Here is a 19,630-nt window from a genome sequence, read left to right as displayed (position 1 = left end):
TGAGAGAAAACAGCCCTGGGGCGCCCCCGTGCTGATGGACTGCACTTGAGAGGTCAAGTGCTGTTTTCACTACCTATTTCCTGTCTATCAGAATGTCCACAATCCAGGAAGAGGTATCATCTGGGACCCCTAGCTGGAGTCATTTGGGGTGGATGATGCTGGGGACAATTGTATTGAAGGTCAAGCTGAAATCAACAAACAGGACCCTCGCATATGTCTAGGTGCTGTAGGATGAAATTCAGGCCCAGATTGACTTCATCCACTACGCACCGATTTGATCAATAGGTGAACTGGAGGGGGTCTCATAGGCAAACATGGTGGGAAGGAGGTGGGGGTTGCCCGGAAACCCCCTCCTTTTGGCAAGTGGCTAAAATGATGGCAACAACAGCAATAATATATAATATGATTTATATAATATGATTACTTGAGCTGCCACCACATCATGCAGTGTAAGGGACAGAGCAGAGCTGCTGCACATGCCCAGTGGTAGCTGCTTTTTCTACCAAGTTTGCTGTGTGTGTCAGCCCTCATTCAGTGCACTGGACCAGAGAGCAACAACCAGGAAGAATTATTGGAAATTGGGAAGAAGGCATTGTTAGAGTATATTAGTTCTCATTGCATACGGCTGTGGCCGGATAGGCTGTGGCCATAGTTTAGCTGTGGCCCTGTATTGAAGTGGACCGTTTTAAAGTGGGAAAACAGAGTCATAACTACAAGCGTTATACCTGCGTTACACCGAAGGAAAACTGAAGGCAAACTACTACAAATCAACAAAAACACACATGGACTGCATTGATACCTCAAGAGTATGTAATTCATCTCCAATATGCTCTCTTTATTTCTGTGTTATGCAAACTCTTGTATGATTTGAAAAGTTCTGATTTAATGAATTGTTTGTAATTGTTATTACTTGTTTGGTGAAGTTGTTCAGTGAAGCATAGTTTAGTGTTGCATTCTGCCTGATGTCTACTCAAACACAGTGCAAATTATCTCCTTTGACCATTTGGCCATTAGTGTTCAGGTGTAGCCTGACCTGAACAGACTCACTATATTCTTAGAATTAGTGACCTGCAGCTTTTCTGAACAGTAAAAAATAAAAACAGACATTGAACAACATCATCAAACAGGTAATTTCAACTTTAGATTTCAATTTTGTACTGTATGAACATGGCTAGGAATAACAGATGCACAGGCAAAATGTTTAAAACTATGTGTGCAAATGCTAGAAGCCTAGGAGACAAAATTCCTGATCTAATAGCAATAATGACAAGGGATGACCTAGACATTGTGGCTATCACAGAGACATGGTGGAATGAGAACCATGGATGGGACGTAGCTATACCAGGATACAATTTATTTAGGAAGGACAGAATGGGAAGAATCGGAGGAGGGGTAGCAATGTATGTAAAGAAAAACATAAATGCTACTTTAATACAAAATATTGAAGAAAAAACTGAGGCCCTTTGGGTGACCATAGAAATGGGGGAGAAGGACATTATTCGTACTGGGGTCATCTATAGGCCACCAGGCCAGGGGCAGGATTTGGACAGGAGCCTATTGCTTGATGTCACTAAAATGGCTTTAAAGGGAGAAGTCATAATCATGGGAGACTTTAATCTACCTGATGTGAATTGGGAGGAGTCTTTTGCAAGATCATCTACAAGTGGCAAATTTCTAAATTCCCTACAGGGAGCCTCTCTCAAGCAATTGGTGAGGGAGCCTACTCGCAAAGACTCAATATTAGATTTAATACTCACAAATGGTGACAGGATATCAGACATATATGTGGGTGAGAACCTGGGATCCAGTGATCATCAAGCAGTATGGTTTAGTATCAAGTCAGGGTCCAACTCCAGTCACACAAAAACTAAGGTGTTGGATTTTAGGAAGGCTGACTTTGCAAAAATGGGGAGATGTTTAAGCGACTCATTAGCGGATTGGACGAACTTGAAAGGAGTGCAGGAGAGGTGGAGAAAATTAAAAAGTGCAATACTAAAGGCAACGGACCTTTGTATCAAAAGGGTTAAGAAAAGTACCAGGAAAAGGAAGCCAGTGTGGTTTACAAAAGAGGTATCAACTAGTGTAAAAGCAAAAAAGATGGCCTTTAGGACATACAAGCAGACTCAAAATAATAATGACAAAGAAGTGTATCTTGCCAGACGCAAAGAGGCTAAGAAAGTGATCAGGCGTGCCAAGGCACAAGCTGAGGAGAAAATGGCTCAGTCGGTAGATAAAGGAAACAAAACTTTTTTTAAGTATATAAATGAAAGGAGAAAATCAAATGGAGGAATAATAAGACTGCGGACAGACACTGAGAATTTGGTGGAGGGAGACAAGGCAATTGCAGATCAGCTAAATAATTACTTTTGCTCTGTATTCACTATAGAAGGAGAAGGGAAGGGACCACAGTTAAGTTGCAAGGACATTTATAAAAATAAGGTAGATGGAGGTACATTTACTAGGGAGAAAGTCCTAACAGAACTTTCAAGACTGAAAGTGGATAAATCAATGGGGCCAGACGGAGTGCATCCAAGGATACTAAAAGAACTAAAAGATGTGTTGGTAGCGCCATTAACAGATTTATTCAACCAGTCACTAGATACAGGTGCAGTTCCAGAGGACTGGAGAAAAGCAAATGTAGTTCCACTGCACAAAAGCGGAAGCAAAGAAGAAGCAAGTAACTACAGACCAGTGAGCCTTACATCAGTAGTAGGGAAAATAATGGAAACACTATTAAAAGAAAGAATAGTGGAATATCTTAAATTAAACAACTTACAGGATCCAAAACAGCATGGTTTTACTGCAGGGAGATCATGCCAAACAAGTCTCATTGACTTTTTTGACTCCGTGACCAAAATACTAGATGAAGGGGGGGCTGTAGATGTGGCATATCTAGACTTTAGTAAGGCATTTGACACTGTCCCACATCGCAGGCTGCTAAATAAACTTGAAAGTGTGGGATTGGATTATAAAACAATTAAATGGATAAGAACCTGGTTGCAGGATAGGAAACAGACAGTTGTCGTAAATGGAGTGCATTCTATGGAGGGACATGTTACCAGTGGAGTACCCCAGGGATCTGTACTTGGACCAGTGCTCTTTAATATCTTTGTCAGTGACATTGCAAATGGTATTGAAGGGAAAGTATGCCTTTTTGCAGATGATACAAAGATATGCAACAGAGTAGACACACCAGGAGGGGTAAATCAAATGACTGATGATCTAAGTAAACTTGAGAATTGGTCAAGAGAATGGCAACTACAGTTTAATGCTAAAAAATGCAAAATTATGCACTTGGGACTCAAAAACCCAAAGGCTCAATATAGTATCAAGGGTACTATAATGGAAACTACTGAGGAGGAAAGAGATCTAGGAGTCACTATTTCAAGTGACTTAAAGGCAGGGAGGCAATGTAACAAAGCAATGAGGAAGGCTAGTCAGATGCTTGGTTGCATAGGGAGAGGAATCAGTAGCAGAAAAAAAGACGTAATAATGCCACTTTATAGGTCATTGGTACGACCTCATCTGGAATACTGTGTCCAGTTCTGGAGGCCATATCTTCAGAAGGATATAAATACATTGGAGAGTGTACAAAGAAGGGCAACTAAAATGGTTCATGGCCTACATCACAAAACTTACCTGGATAGACTAAAAGATCTTAACATGTATAGTTTGGAGCAGAGAAGGGAAAGGGGGGACATGATAGAAATCTTCAAATATATCAAGGGTTTTAACATAGTACAGGTGGGAAATTTTCTTCAAAGGAAAACAAGTAATAAAACACGAGGACATGCACTGAAACTGGAGGGAGGTAGGTTCAGGGGAAATGTTAGAAAGAATTACTTCACAGAAAGGGTAGTGGATAAGTGGAATAGCCTCCCATCAGAGGTGGTAGAGGCTAAGACAGTAGAACAATTTAAACATGCTTGGGATAGGCATATGAATATCCTTACAAAGAAATAAGGATTAAAAAGGGTTGAGTTTACCTGAAGGGTAAAAAAGGGGCAGACTAGATGGGCCAAATGGTTCTTATCTGCCGTCAAATTCTATGTTTCTATGTTTCTATGTAAGAGTCAGGAGCCTTACCATGAGGTGGGAGAATGTATGCTGAGAAAGTGCAATTCTGGTTCTGTTAGGTTTCTGAATTTATTAATTATGGCATATTTAACCTTTTTCTGACAAATTGTTTATATTATTTAAATGTTTGATACAGTTCATTCTATAGACCATATATTAAACTGTATCTTATACCGTATCCAGTGTATAAAAAAACCAATGTTTAAATTAATTTACAATGTCATTACTCGGTTCCTCTACTGTTCCCCCAGACTCCCACACTTGCTTCAATGCTCCGCAGTTTGGAAGATTATGGACTGCATTTGGAAACCCCCATTTAGTAATCTTGCATTTGCCACTGGGTCTAACTGGCGGCCAGTCGCAGCTTTCATGTGGTTCAGTACTCTATGAGGTGAAGTACCACCAGTGACCATTAGAGGCCACTGGATGGACCAGTATTGTATGCTAAATGATGTCATAACAGAAAGTGAAATAATTTTTGCAGGGACACTTGCTGGATATGGAGAGAGGAAGCTGTGAAGACAGAGATTGGAGGTAGGAGCAGATAGGGTCTGGGAGAGGGTTGGAGAGTTTGTGGGATTTTTAGCAGCTCACATTGAATGTAAAAACTGTCACAGCTCAAAGTGAAAGTACATTGCAAAAGCCGTCATTTTGACGAGCTTTTAACTAGTATATTTATAAAAACACCCACACTCCACTATAACACACATCCAACTTTTTCAAATATTGCCCAAAATTCCACACATAGTTGATCAAACAATTAAATTATTTATAGCAGATTTGAACATTATGCTTTATAACATAGAATGGCGTTCCCATTGTCCAGCGCTGTCATCGCCTCCCCCCCCCCCCCCCCCCCCAGCCCTCTCTCCCCACAATGAACAGCCTGGCGACTGTGTAACTCACCAAACTCATTAGTTGCCGGGGTCTGCATATGCGCTTGCACATCCGCAGACCCCCAAACACTAAAAACCATGTTGAATTTGTCCCCTTCCGAGTGAACGTGAATCAGGGCAATTGTCAGGAAGACAACAGCCAAACTACTTTTTTAATATCTGTTTTTAAAATGGTAGAAAGAAAATGCTTACAATTCTGGAGTTTTATATAATTCTAAATGTCCACCAGTTTTGAAGTCATGGACTCATTTTAATACGACTCCCAATGACCCAATGTTAAAACAAAACTGCATTAGATGTTTGACAAAGTGTCACTAACGGAACACGGAGTCCCCAAAATAGTTATTTCTAGACTTTTTCTCTATATTAGGTTCACAGAACATTGTGAAAGGGCCTAAGCTTGGACAATTCCGGTTTGATATGAAATTATAAAGTTAAAATGAGAGAAGAACAAAGTCCACCAGGCATGTTGAGGGCACAGTTGTTTAGCAGTGGTCATAACGTCCAGATTCCCGTGATTGGTGAGTGCTGACACTGGAAGGACGGAACCCTCAAGATGGTGTCCTCAGTGTCATTTATCATAAAAAAATGCTTAGGGAAGCAATAGTATCTTCTCACACACATGTTGAGTGAGGACTGTGCCAACAGACTAGTCAGAGGCCACAACATTAACAACTTAGGGCGCTTTCATATTAGCCCCGAAAAAAATAATAAAAAAATGGGCAATGGTCATTATCGCGGTAACCAATTAGCATCCATTATGGACCAGAGATCGGGCAAAAACAGAGTTGATCAGGATATGTCCCTGACTCCATGTGTTATTGTGAGTCCTGGCATCTGCTTATCAGGTATTATTATTTGTGTGCACTATAAATGGGACCAACCCAGGAAAAACCTGGGTTGGAGTAGCAGTGTGAATGGTGTCTGTCCTTGGAAGGACCCGGGTTGGAAGCTTGTTCCAAATACCCTGTGACAAATTGGATTTTGGTGAGAAAGATACTGATTACAGCCCTCCTTAAATAATACTGCACCTTTCCTCACACAATCAAGAAAAACTGTAGGCCACCAGGGATTTTGTCAATTGTCTGAGTAATGATTACTGTCATTATTCTATAGGCTGATCCTATAATAAAGGAAGGTACTGACCTGCCTGGTTGGTGGTGAGGCTGACTGCAGCAATATGTCTTGTTAGTACGCTCTGGTCAGAGACGCCATTCACAGACTCGATCTCAAAGCTGTAATTGGTGTGCGCGAGTAAATCCATGATTGTCACAGTGGTGTTGGTTAGACCAATCTGTCGGGGAATAAACCGCAAACCTCCCCGGCAAGTTTCACAAAATTTTGTGTTCCTGCCACATTTTTTGCAGATGACGTTGAACGTTATATCTTTCCGGCCACCAGTGTCCAGTGGCCAGCTCCAGTCCAGGATCACAGAGGTTTCATTTATAATGGAAATAAGGTTCCTTGGTGCAGAGGGCGGTCCTACAGGGCAAAGAGAGGAATTGTTAAGGGTGGAAAAATAGCACTTTATATCATGTAATTATTAATTCACGATACAAATTTGTAGTACATACTGCAAATTAGTTTCTTATGCAAGCAAAAACAAAGCAATCACAGCAGAGGGGACCTTTTAACTGCATGATGTGTATAAACGTGCTGGAAATTCTGCGAGCCAATCAGATGATAAATATCAATTCTAAACTGTGAATGAAAAATGAGACCTATAATGTAATAGGTTGTGCTCTATTACAGCACATTTTTACATATCATTTATATGCGGTCAAAATCCCGGCAGGAAGAATCCCGACGGTCAAAATACAGACGCCAGAATCCCGACTGCAGCAATGCCGGCACTTTGTCCCTCTATGGGCATCCATGATACCCATGGAGGGAGAATAAAATAGTGTGCCGTGCGTAGCGAGGCACCGGGCCCGTTGCGTGGCTGGCGCAGCGAGCCCGCAGGGGGGGGGCGCGATCCACGGCCCCCTTGTCGGCATTTTGGCGGTCGGGATTTCGACCGCCGGATTCCGACCGACAGGATTTCATAACTATCCCATCTATATATATGTCTTGTGTCTGTGAGTCTGTCATCTACTGGCAGAGAGTGAAACTACATCTCTTTCTCACACATGCACAAACACAGAATGTAGCAGACTAGCTTTCGAAGCTTTTGCTTCGAGCGAGCTTACTAATTAGATATATTGGGACATATGTTATAGGGTGTGGGAATCAGAATGTGAGAGATTTTGGGAGAGATTTCCTATTTTTTTAAAGTAACAATCAATAACATGGCAAAATGAACTTGGTTTTTCCGTGTAAATGATTGCCGCTCTAAACGAATGGGAAATCTCTCCCAAAATCTCTCAATTTGGGATTCTCACACCCTATTACCCTATTACATTTAGCCCTTGGTAATGTTTAAGAACAAAAGCCTAATTCTGAGTTGCACAGATTTCTTTATTAATTCACAGTTTGCTATATAGTTCAGCAAATTCCATTGCGCTTTTCAATTGTAGACAGTGATAGAACAAGGGGGTGGTACTTAAATATGATAGGCTTGCCTGAAGAGGTGAGTTTTCAGGGAACGCTTAAACATTTGGAGGCTAGTGGAGAGTCTTATTGTGTGTGGGAGGACATTCTATAGGGTGTGGGTAGCCCTAAGAAGACCTGTAATAGTGAATGGGAGCTAGTAATCCGAGAGTCTATTCTTGGGAACACCGGTAAGGAGACTATTGCAATAGTCAATGTGGGATATAATCTGTGCATGAATAAGAGATTTAGTAGTGTCTTGTGTAAAATAGGGTTATATTTTGAATATGTTTTTTAGATGCATGCAACACGATTTAGAGACAGATTGAACGTGGGGAACAAAGGACAGTTCATAGTTGAGGGTGACACCAGCAGCGAGCTTGTGGGGTAGAGTGGAGATATCAGGATGGTAACTGCTCTTGGCTGGGAATATAATAAATTCTTTTCCTGGAAATCCACATCCAAGATGAGATGGCAGAAAGGCATTCAGACTTGGCCCAAAACCACTGGTGACAACTCTGGGGACTTGCGTATTATCTGCATACAAGTGATACTGAAATCCAAAAGCTGATTAGTTTGAGAAAAGTAAAGGACCTAAACTGGAGCCTTGTGGAACTCCGACTGACAGAGGTAGTGATAGGAGGAGGTGGAATCAGAGAAGTGAACACTGAAAGAGCAATCAGATAGGTAAGATGAGAACCAGGAAAGGGCTGTATCATTAAGACCTAGGGAGTGCAGTGTTTGTATGAGAAGAGCATAATCAATAGTGTCAAAAGCAGCAGAAAGAACTAGAAGAATAAGTAGAGTAATGGCCTTTAGAATTAGCAGTGACCCGATCATTCACCACTTCAGTCAGTGCTGTCTCAGTGGAGTGTTGGGAACAAAAGCCTGACTGAAGTGGGTCTAATAGGGTGCCAGAGTAGACAAGTCTCTTGAGTAGCTTAGAGAGGCATGGAAGCTGAGAGATGGGATGGTAGTTAGTGAGAGAGTTAGGGTCAGAATTGTGTTTTTTCAATCACTGCATGTATGAACAGAGAAGGAAAAGTACAAGTAGCACGAGAGAGATTGCAGATTTTAGTTAAGTTTGGGATAAGCACAGGAGATAGAGTTTTATTGACTTGTGCAGGTATAAGATCAAGAGGAGAGGTTGTTTTGTCAATTTGAAGTTCCATGGCTGGCATCTAAGCCTGCATGGGGTGAAATGGGAAGCTGGAGCCACTTCATCAAGGGCTGTTTCAAGAGTCCGGTACAGGTGAGAAACAGCAGAGTCAGGAGAGGTTAATGTAGATATTGGTGAAAACCGTTGTTGTAGAGAGGTGGGAAGTTATGGAAAATTAATAGCATTAGTATTTCTATGGGTTAGAAGAGGCTTGCTTGATTCCCGTGTCAATGACCTTGGGGTAATGGAGGAGAAAGATGGTGATAAGATTGTGATCAGAGGGAGGGAAGGGAGTGTTAATAAAATCAGAGACTGGGCATAACCTGGCGAATACAAGATCAAGGCAGCGGCCTTTCTCATGAGTAGCGGAGTCAGACCACTGGGAGAGGCAGAGAGACAAGTTTAGAAGCATGCAGTCACCCAGGATGGCGGAGATGTCAGAGGATAAGAAGTGGGGGAGCCAGACAAAGAAATCTTCCAGATATTGAGGTTTGTGAAGCCCAGGTGGGCGACACACAGAGAGAAAAATCCAAATAGATTGAACGTCAAACGATGTGAATGTGAGTGAAGGAACTGGTGGTAGAACTGTGTATGTGAAGGACTTGGACAGTAATATACCTACCCCACCTCATTTTCTGTTACCAGGCCTGGAGGTGTGTACAAAGTGGAGAACACCATGTGACAGTGCTGCAGGGGGGGGGGCTGTGTCTGATCGTGTGAGCCAGGATTCTGTATTAGCCAGCAGATTGAAGTTGTGAGAGATGAAGAGGTCATGGATGGATGTCAATTTGTTGCAAACAGAGAGTGCATTCTATAGGGCACATTTTAGTTGCTTGATAGGTGGTGGGAGGAATTTGATATTTATGAGGTTAGTTTAATTTCTACATGGCTTTGGACCAGCTATATCTGAGTGGGACAGGTGGTTGAGGACTGGATTTGGTGATATGTCACCAGCTAATAAGATGAGAAAGGAGAGATAGATATTGGGGAAAGTTTGTGTTTTTTTATTTTGGTGGCTGGATGTGGATGTGAAAGTACATAAAAGCTCATGAAATTTGAGTGCATAATAGAAGAGGTAATGTGTGTCAGGGAGATTATAGGATGTGAGAAGTTTGGTGAGAATTCCATGTAATGAAATGAGAAATACTGTAGCAGATTGGTGAGCATGCTGTGTATGTTAAAGATAGGGTAAAGTAGAAAGGGTATGTACAGTAATGAAGTGTAATAAGTATTGTAACTACATTTTTCAACTGTCTTTTTTAACTGTTCTTTAAAAAGTAATTCCCACTTTGTAATTTCTCACTTTGTACATTTCTAATACCCCTTTCACATCGCAAATGCCAGGTCGCTCCCAGGATTTGCAGACTGGTCCGTCCTGAGAGCGAACCGGCACATGGGGGCGAGGAGGAGTGTCGGAGTGTCATTGGGGGGCAGGGGAGGAGGCAGCACTTGGAAGTGACACTGCCTCATCCCTATAGTGTAAATGGGACCTGTTTACACTGCCCAGGAATCCAGGTTTAACCCAGGTAAAACCCTTATTTTAGCCAGGGGTCGGTATGCCGGGTTGCTGGACCCGGGTTTTACCAAATGGCACTTTCATACCACACAGAGTCCCAGGTCACAACCTGGGATATTTGTGCAGCGTGAAAGGGCTATTGCTCAGACAACTGCCCCATCAGACAACTGCTTCTTCAACTGAATATAAAGATATACATGGTCAGAATTAACAGAATCTTTAGCTGAGGTCACATGACCACTTAATTAAAGGACCTAAAGTACCCTGTGTTAAGTAAACACTAGGCCAAATATACTCCATTTATCATTTTTCCCTCTTTTTGAGCTAGCCACACTCGTTCTAGTCTAAAACCAACTTTTGGAACCCCCCTCTGGAAATGCTGCATCTGCTCTGTGATAGGTATCCTTTCATATATCCGTTCGTAATAGACTGAGTTTTATTGTATTTATTCTCCTTGATCTCTTTATGTTGCATTTGTTAAGACAACTTGAGCACATTGTTTACATGGAAGACCATGAATCACACTGCGTTGTGTTTATCTCTATTTTCAAGGTCTATCGTTTTACTTTCTCTTAATGTTCTAGTCCACTTGATCTTTATCTTTCTTGAATGTATCATTATATCATCAGTCTATTCAATAATACAATATAATGTCTACACAGTATTATGCTTAAGAAACAACACAGGACTTCTTATAGCATTGACTTGCACTATGTACACGTACTTGTACACGCCATAGATGGGGGGTCTTTATCTGCCCGGAAATAGTTCTTCTCACAGATGCAATGTGTGGCCCCGTCTTCCTGAGTGGAGCTGTGTGGGGGGCATTTATTACATTTAAGGTTCCCAATAACGGCTTTGTAAAATCCTGGTCTGCAGACTGCAAAGGAAAAGCAAAAGAATTAGAAATATAATAGGCAGCTAAACTGCTGTTAGAGAACTAAAGGAAAACATTGAACTGGCTTTAGTATGCAGGTACAATAAAAGACATAGATTTCCCTTTCTTGTACAGTAACCCATGCCAAACAAACACTAAACGTATGTTGATATTGTGTCCAATTCAATATATATCCAATCTCCCTTGGAAATCCAGAACACCCCTGATCATGGCCACACAGAACAACGATCAGAGGGGTATTAGGATAGATATCGGATTGGACACAATATCTATCCATGTGGGGGGGTAGATGGAGATGCCGCTGCCGGGAGCCAGAGAGATAGTCTGCGGTAGCGGCTGGAGAGCAGGAGATTTCAAAACTACCATTCAAATGAATGGATGGCCGCTGATTCATTTAAATAGCAGTTTTAAAAATCTCCTGCCCACGCACCAATGCTGCGGCCTATCTTTCCGGCTCCCAGCAGCTCTCTCAGCCAATCAGTGTCCGCCCTTTGATTTGAATGGGGGTTTTCAAATCTTCTGCATTTTCAAATAAATATAGATAGATGATAGATAGATAGATAGATAGATAGATAGATAGATAGATAGATAGATAGATAGTCCATGGGCAAAATAAATATATACTGTATATATATATATATATATATATATATATATATATATATAAGTACCAATAGGTCTGGCACTTCCACTTGCTAAAGAGGTTGCTGGGACGGGTGCCCGCTTGACCGAAAGCATACTGTATAACAGAACAGTTCTGAAATGCACTATGTCCAAGGTAAAAAAAAAACGTAGATTTATTTAAACAACAGCAATATTTCAATGCTTAATATAGCATGACAAGCACTGAAACGATGCTGTAATTTAAATAAATCCACGTTTATAGAGACCATACTATGTTTGGTATCTAACATAAGTTCTGTCCTATATACTATACATCCTATACATACATCCACCACAGCCATTTACTGTAATTCCACTTTCCCAGCAGTTTCCTTTCCTGGCGTGGAGTATGTAATGTCATGCCATCACCACTGCTGAAGTAAAGAAGAGAGCGGAGAGGAAACTGCTGGAGGAGCAGTGACAGATCTCCTATATATTTGGCTACATCTGTCACTCAAAGTGGGTGTCTGTGTCTATAACGCTCTGTTCCTGGACTTTCCTCTTAATGTGTGATTGCCTTCATCTGTGCTGAACACCTTTCTGAGAAATTAACCTGTTTAAAACAGGTGATGGCAATCATACATTAAGGGGAAGTCTAGAAACAGAGCATTGTGTCCCTCCTGGAGAGGGTCATGTTGGGAGGTATGTGACAGAGAACCAGCCCAGTGAGCCCACAGACAGTGCCAGACACCCACTGCCTTCCCATGTTGCCCAGCACTGCTACTCCACGGCCACCAGGTGAGCGCCCCCCTCCCGCGATTTGCGGCAAAACCTCCCCCCCCCGCGCGCCCCCCCCCCCCTCCCGCGATTTGCGGCAAAAATACCCGCTCCCCCGCGACCCCTCCTACCGCGATTCGCAGCAAAAACACCGCCGCGACCCCCCCTCCCGCGATTCGCTGCAAAAAGAACCCCCCCACGACCCCTCCCGCAATTCGCGGCATAACCACCACCCCGCGACCCCCCCCTCCCGCGAATCGCTGTAAACCCTCCCCCCTGACCCCCCCCCCGATTTGCGGAAAAAACACCCCCCCGCGACCTCCCTCCGGCGATTCGCGGCAAAAAGGACCCCCCCGCGACCCCCCCTTGCACGATTGGCGGCACCCCTCCTGCGACCCCCCTCCCGCGATTCGCGGCACACCCCCCCCCCGCAATTCGCAGCAGCCCCAGGATTAAATGGCACATGCAAAACACTGACATGGCTATGGTCGACAATGAAAAAGGTTGACATGAGTTTTTGAAGATTTATTTTTAATTTTTTTAAAAATATTCATTGTCATGTGTCGACATGGACACCAATGAAGTGGCACACTTATGTCAACATTTACATGTGTTGACCTTTCTGTGTTGATTTTTTCTTGTGGCGATTCGCGTCACACCCCCCGCAACCCCCCCTCCCGCGATTCGCGGCACCCCCCGTGACCCCCCACCTCCCGCAATTCGCGGCAACCCCCCACAACCCCCCACCGGAACCCCTGTGAACCCCGCCCTCCCGCGATTCGCGGCACCCACCCCCGCGACCCCCCCTCCCGCAATTCGCGGCACCCCCCCCGTGATTCGCGGCAGCTCCAGAATTAAATTGCACATGGAAAACACTGACATGGCTATGGTCGACAATGAAAAAGGTTGACATGAGTTTTTGAAGTTTTTTTGTCATTTTTTGAATATTTTCATATTCATTCTCATGTGTCGACATGGACACCAATGAAGTGCCACACTTATGTCAACATTTACATGTGTTGACCTTTCTGTGTTGATTTTTTTCTTGTGGCGATTCTCGTCACACCCTCCGCAACCCCCCCTCCGGCGATTCGCGGCACCCCGGCACCACCCCGCGACCCCCCCCCTCCCGCAATTCGCGGCAACCCCACACCGGAACCCCCATGAACCCCGCTCTCCCGCGATTCGCGGCACCCACCCCCCGCAACCCCCCCCCTCCCGCAAATCGCGGCACCCCCCGCGATTCGCGGCAGCCCCAGGATTAAATGGCACATGCAAAACACTGGCACGGCTATGGTCGACAATGAAAAAGGTTGACATGAGTTTTTGAAGATTTATTTCATTTTTTGAATGTTTTCATATTCATTGTCATGTGTCAACATGGACACCAATGAAGTGGCACAGTTATGTCAACATTTACATGTGTTGACCTTTCTGTGTTGAGTTTCTCTTGTGGCGATTCGCGTCACACCCCCCCGCAAACCCCCCTCCCGCGATTCGCGGCACCCCCCCGTGACCCCCCACCTCCCGCAATTCGCGTCAACCCCCCACCGGAACCCCTGTGAACCCCGCCCTCCCGCGATTCGCAGCACCCACCCCCACGACCCCCCCCTCCCGCAATTCGCGGCACCCCCCGTGATTCGCGGCAGCTCCAGAATTAAATTGCACATGGAAAACACTGACATGGCTATGGTCGACAATGAAAAAGGTTGACATGAGTTTTTGAAGTTTTTTTTTTCATTTTTTTAATGTTTTCATATTCATTCTCATGTGTCGACATGGACACCAATGAAGTGCCACACTTATGTCAACATTTACATGTGTTGACCTTTCTGTGTTGATTTTTTCTTGTGGCGATTCGCGTCACACCCCCCCGCAACCCCCACTCCCGCGATTCACGGCACACACACCCCCCCCCGCGATTCTCGGCACCCCACCCCGTGACCCCCCCTCCCGTGATTCACGGCACATCCCCCGCGACCCCCCCTACCATGATTCGCCGCAACCCCCGCCCCCGTAACCCCCCTCCCGCGATTTGCGGCAACCCACCCCGCGACCCCCCTCCCGCGATTCTCTGCAATCCCTCCCCTCCCGCGATTCGCAGCATCCACCCCCCCCACAACCACCCCCTCCTGCAATTCGCGGCACCCCCCGCGACCCCCCCTCCTGCAATTCGCGGCACCCTCCGCGACCCCCCCTCCCGCGATTCGCGGACACCTAAGTTGCAATACAGGGCATCTTTCATACAATTCTAACCATATTTCTCATATACAAATGTTCACAAATTAAGGGGGCGTAGCCCCTTACGACGGTGTGAAGAGCGCCCGCAGGGCGCGATGAATCACCTAGTATGCTTATAAAAGGTACTTACTGTGGAATTTTTTGTAAAGGGTACTACTAATGTGGGCATTATATGTAAGTGACACTACTGCCTGGTGTACATGTATGAGGCGTACTACTGTGTAGCATAACTTGAATAAAGGGCACTAGTGTGTGTAATAACATGAATAAGGGGCACTACTGTGCGTCATAACATGAATAAGGGGAAATACTTTGTGGTATAATAGAAATAAGGATTACTACAAGCGTTGTAATGTGCATATGATTGTGCTACTGTGTGGCATAAATTAATTGAATTGGGGGTACTATTGTGAGACCACTATACCTTTATAAAGTATGGGAGGTACAGTAGGACACAATTTGTTTTGTTTGTCGAAAACCCTGGCACTAGCCCCGGCGCTGCCTAATGGGGGGCAGAGGGTTTGTCAGTGGCAGGGGAAATGGAGTCCACCACCTCTCCAGTACATCACCTCTCCAGGACCACCTTAAGCCATGCTGCCAGTCCATGCATACAGTATATATCATTATTCCCACTGCGGTACAATGTAACTATCAATACTGATGTGAAGCCTACAATTCTCAAGTCACACCTAAAGATCGTTAAAATGGTTGTACACCCGCTGTGCCTGCCTGGCATCCAACTGCACGTAGGTAGGAACGGTACACAATAAATGATTAATCATATCAATGAATAGATAATTGGATTCCATCAGATATGCATAAACATTTCATTAGATGAAGTGATGCATTTAATCATGTGTGTTACTCTAAGATGCATGCAGCTGTCTCCACCCAGATTTATTCAAATCCAGCCCAATTTCATTCTCCGGCCACTTCATGCAGCAACTAAGGTTATTTTCAATGACACTGTTTATAATAAACACCCTTTTCTTTCTACATGTTTAAGTAGCACAATTCCTCCGTTCCAGCTATTTAGGTTTGCACAAAGGACATGCCAAGCAAGTAAGAATTGTAGGAAGCAGTTTGTTTGTTATAAATAGTTCCCATTATAAGAGTGCTTAGAAGCGTTGACTGTTCAGGCTGCGGTGCTCACTCCAGTGAGCATGTTCTACACTGAGATCACAATGAAGGCAGTTCCTGGTGTCACTAGCAGGTACAATGCATTAACTATGCACAGACAAATGGCTCTCAGAGGACACATAAACCTGGAAACTGAATTGTCCATGTATACGGCATGTTGGTAAACTGCACGTTTATAAAGGGGCTGAGCGTACGCGGGTCCTGGATGCTGGTTTTAATAAAAGTATTTTTTTCTTGCATTGTAGACAGAAATTCAGCAGTCCTGTTTTAGGTGGGAAACACAGGACTTTGGGCCTGATTCAGCTGTGCGGAAATAGCTGTTGGCCGGAGCGCACATGCACGAGTCTTGAAACTGCGATCACAGGGGATAGCAGACTCAGCAGAGCCGGAGGGGAGCGTTTTGTGGGAGTAGTCCGGACAGCACAGGGATGACCAGATCGCTCTGGAGGAGGGCCGTGGTGGCTGCGTGACGTCACATGACAACATAAAACATTTTCAAATTAAAGTGAAATATGTTGCTGAATAAGAAATATGCCTAAAGGGTGTCTCACCCCCCCCCCCCCCCCCGCCCCCTCCACTTCCCCAAACACAATTAGGTCCCCAGGATTAATAGATCACCATAGCAGCATAATGTGGTGACTGATCTCCAGTGGCCTTTCATCCACCAATGTTCATAAGCCGGCCCTCAACCCCCCCCCAAATGTGTGTCAATATGAGGTCCATTTATCAAGTGATAAAAGTCATTGTGTGTGATAAAACTTGTTGCATTTGATAAATGATGCTCCGGCTAATCATACTTGCCTACTTTTAATTTCACCTCTCCGGGAGAAGCCCAGAGAGGCAACACGTCAGGGGGGCGGGAGCAAGTCTGACTTAAGGGGCTTAAATGACGCAAAATGCCGTGATCGCGTAATTTAGGACCCGCGATTTCAGGTAATTACACCAGCTGGCAAGGGGGGATCGGGGGCAATTTGCAGAATGCGGGAGACTTGCCCACCTTCCCGGGGGGTCGGGAGAAGGACCCGATTTCTGGGAGGCTCCCGGCCATTCCAGGAGGGTAGGCAAGCCTGTTATGAGCTGAACATGTTACAGTTGTGAGCTGATTATTGGTCATATACAATGGGGGTGATTCAGGTTGGTTTGCAAAAGCAAACTCTTTAATGGGCAAAACCATCTGCAGGTGGGGCGGATGTAACATGTGAAGATAGAGTTAGATTTGGGTGAATTATTTTGTTTCTGTGCATGGTAAATACTGGCTGTTTTATTTATTAAATCTAACTCGCTCTGCATGTGTTATATCTGCCCCATCTGCAGTGCACATGGTTTTGCCCATTAGAGAGAGATTTTGGATTTGCTAGCCAACCTGAATTAGGCCCAATAACGTTTATCACTCACAATAGGTATTATGAATTATAAATGAGCCCATTTATCTGTGCACGATCCGATCGATCGATATTTTCGGATCTGGACAATTTCCGATCTCAGGAGATCAGATTATCAAAGCATGTCAGTATTAGTAGGGACACCAACACCCCCCCCCCACCCCCACCCCGCCATGAGTGCCGCCTGCATACCCTGGGTAACATGTGAGGGGATGTGTCCGAGAACACGCCCCCTGGCATGCGGCCGAAGGGATAGAAATCATTGGATGGTTGCCGACATCCAATGATTTCTTTCCCCTACGGAAATAAACGTGAGTCTAAACTGACTATTATTTCTGCCGCTGTTCGCCAAAAAGGTGGCTGTCGGCGATGTCATGTGTTCCCAGCATAGTCATGAGGATGTCCATAAAAGGCTGGATGTTCCCCTGCTCCGGCCTCGTGCCCGCCCTCACGTGCCCCCTCTGTAGCGAATGGCGCGGCAAGCATGAAACTCGCTGAAGCCGTTTGCTCCCGGGGTATGCACATGCCCAAATACTGTACGCACAAGTGCAGACCCCCCCCATCTGATTGGGGCCCAATCAAAGCCGATCAAAGCTGACCCCCCCCCCCCCCGATCAAAGTATTGATTATTTAAAGTACAAACTCCCTTTAATGTTTTTCCCTCTCCCCGTCCATCCTGTCATGTTTCCATCCAACTGCTTCCGTACTTGGCAGCATTAACAGTTTAGTATTCAGGCCACAGCGGTTCAGTGATATCAGCGGGGCTGAAATAAATTATTCTCCAATGGGGGTGGGAGGTGATGGCAGATCTTACGCACGGTAAGACCTAACCAGGTGGTGAAATGTAGATGTCCCTGCAACTGTGGGGACTCTCTGAGCTGTAGCAGGAAGGTTTGTGTTTTGTTCTTGTTGTTTTTGTTTTTAAATACACAGCGAGATGTTCAGTGTTATCTTGTCGCCTGCCCCCTCCTTTCTTCTCGGGTTCTTTAGTTCATTTGTAGCAATTTTATTCATGTTGCACAAGTCGGGCTTGAAAATGAAACACCTTCCGGTTCTACGTGATGCTACTTTGACCACAGCTGGAATTAAAAATCCGACTTAACACATTGGTTATTTTAGTTTGAATAGGTGACCCGTATGCAACAATGATGTAATATGCTGCTGACAACATGAGAAGCTACTGAGATTTTATATTCCTCGCTGGGCTCCTCAAACTGTTTTACTTCGACAGATTCTGGAACTGGGTAAAAATAAATATAAAAAAGTACAATAATAGTAGCAAATTCTGTTCATTGCTTATGAAATGGCAAAGACTTTATTAGGGTTCGATTTAATTAGCCACAAGGGCGGTGAATTGTTATTACCGGTAATGGCAGCTGAATTTGTGGTCCGAACTCGGCCCACATTTGTGGATTTTTGTCTGCAGCCCTGCAAACAAAAATCCTGTAGAACGTCCAGACCGTAAGTCCGCCGTGAGTAGAAGAGAGAAAGAAGGACATCGGGGGCAGAAAAACATGGTAAAGAGATACATCGTAAACAGCTACAGAGAAAAAAGAGAAGTGGAAAGGGACAGGGAAACAATGATGCAAACTATTTAATGCAAACAAAGCAATTTTCTTTATTAGTCAGCAGTGTGGCAGATGACTTCCTAAAGCAAACAAACAAACTCTTCTTGCCGTGTGATTGGCCATACATCACGGCCAATCGCACAACATCGCATGTGACCAGCATGAGTGTGCAGTCAACTGTAAACACTGCATGATATAGATGATTTGTCATCTCTCATTTCTTCCAGGTTGGACAAATCGGTACGATATGCGAGTGTGTAACAAGCTTTACTTCACCTTCCTATCGGGTGTGGTATACTTCACTGACAGTCGGGATTCCGACAGTCATTACTCAGACGTCGAAATCCCGACTGCACAGCGGGGGGAGTGCAATGAAGCCCCTTGCAGGCTCGATGTGCTCGCCACGCTGCGCTCGCCACGCTGCGGGCACAGTGGCAAGCTGTGCTCGCCACCTATTTTATTCTCCCTCTATGGGGGTCGGGAACCCCCACGAGGGAGCGGACGGGATTCCGACGTCAGAGGAATGACTGTCGGAATCCCGACTATCGGGAAGCCGTCCGGCACCCTTCCTATCAGGTCAGTCGGATTGCCCAGCATTCATAACTCTACCCACAATACCTTTATAAAGTCTAAGCTCCACCCATGCATCATCTTAATTGGCTGGTTTGATACACACCTCTCCCTAACTCCAATGATTCCACTCATTTTTAATCCTGTAGGTAATGACCCTAAAGGCCTGAACAAAATATTGCCCCTTTTGCACCACAATTAAGACAGAAAATACCATGCCACATGCAGTCAGTTGCTATATTTCCACTCACCTAGATCAGTGGTTCCCAAACTT

At 44.6% G+C, this 19,630-nt stretch overlaps 1 protein-coding gene across 2 annotated transcripts in view; it reads right to left on the bottom strand.

Annotated features, from left to right (window-relative positions):
- EPHA3 (EPH receptor A3) overlaps positions 1-19,630 on the bottom strand; it is a 351,028-nt gene that overhangs the window by 120,517 nt on the left and 210,881 nt on the right. For both annotated transcript variants that reach the window (XM_083171936.1, XM_083171937.1), the window contains exons 4-5: positions 10,902-11,057; positions 6,120-6,455 (exon numbers count right to left, since the gene is read on the bottom strand). In XM_083171936.1, coding sequence (XP_083028062.1) covers positions 6,120-6,455; positions 10,902-11,057 — 492 coding nt within the window. The remainder of the gene's footprint in view (positions 1-6,119; positions 6,456-10,901; positions 11,058-19,630) is intronic.

This window comes from Crinia signifera, chromosome 2, assembly GCF_055691185.1.
Source record: "Crinia signifera chromosome 2, ASM5569118v1, whole genome shotgun sequence".
Classification (NCBI taxonomy): domain Eukaryota; kingdom Metazoa; phylum Chordata; class Amphibia; order Anura; family Myobatrachidae; genus Crinia; species Crinia signifera.
Note: the sequence above shows the minus strand (reverse complement) of the source record. Positions and strands in the feature narration are given on the sequence as shown.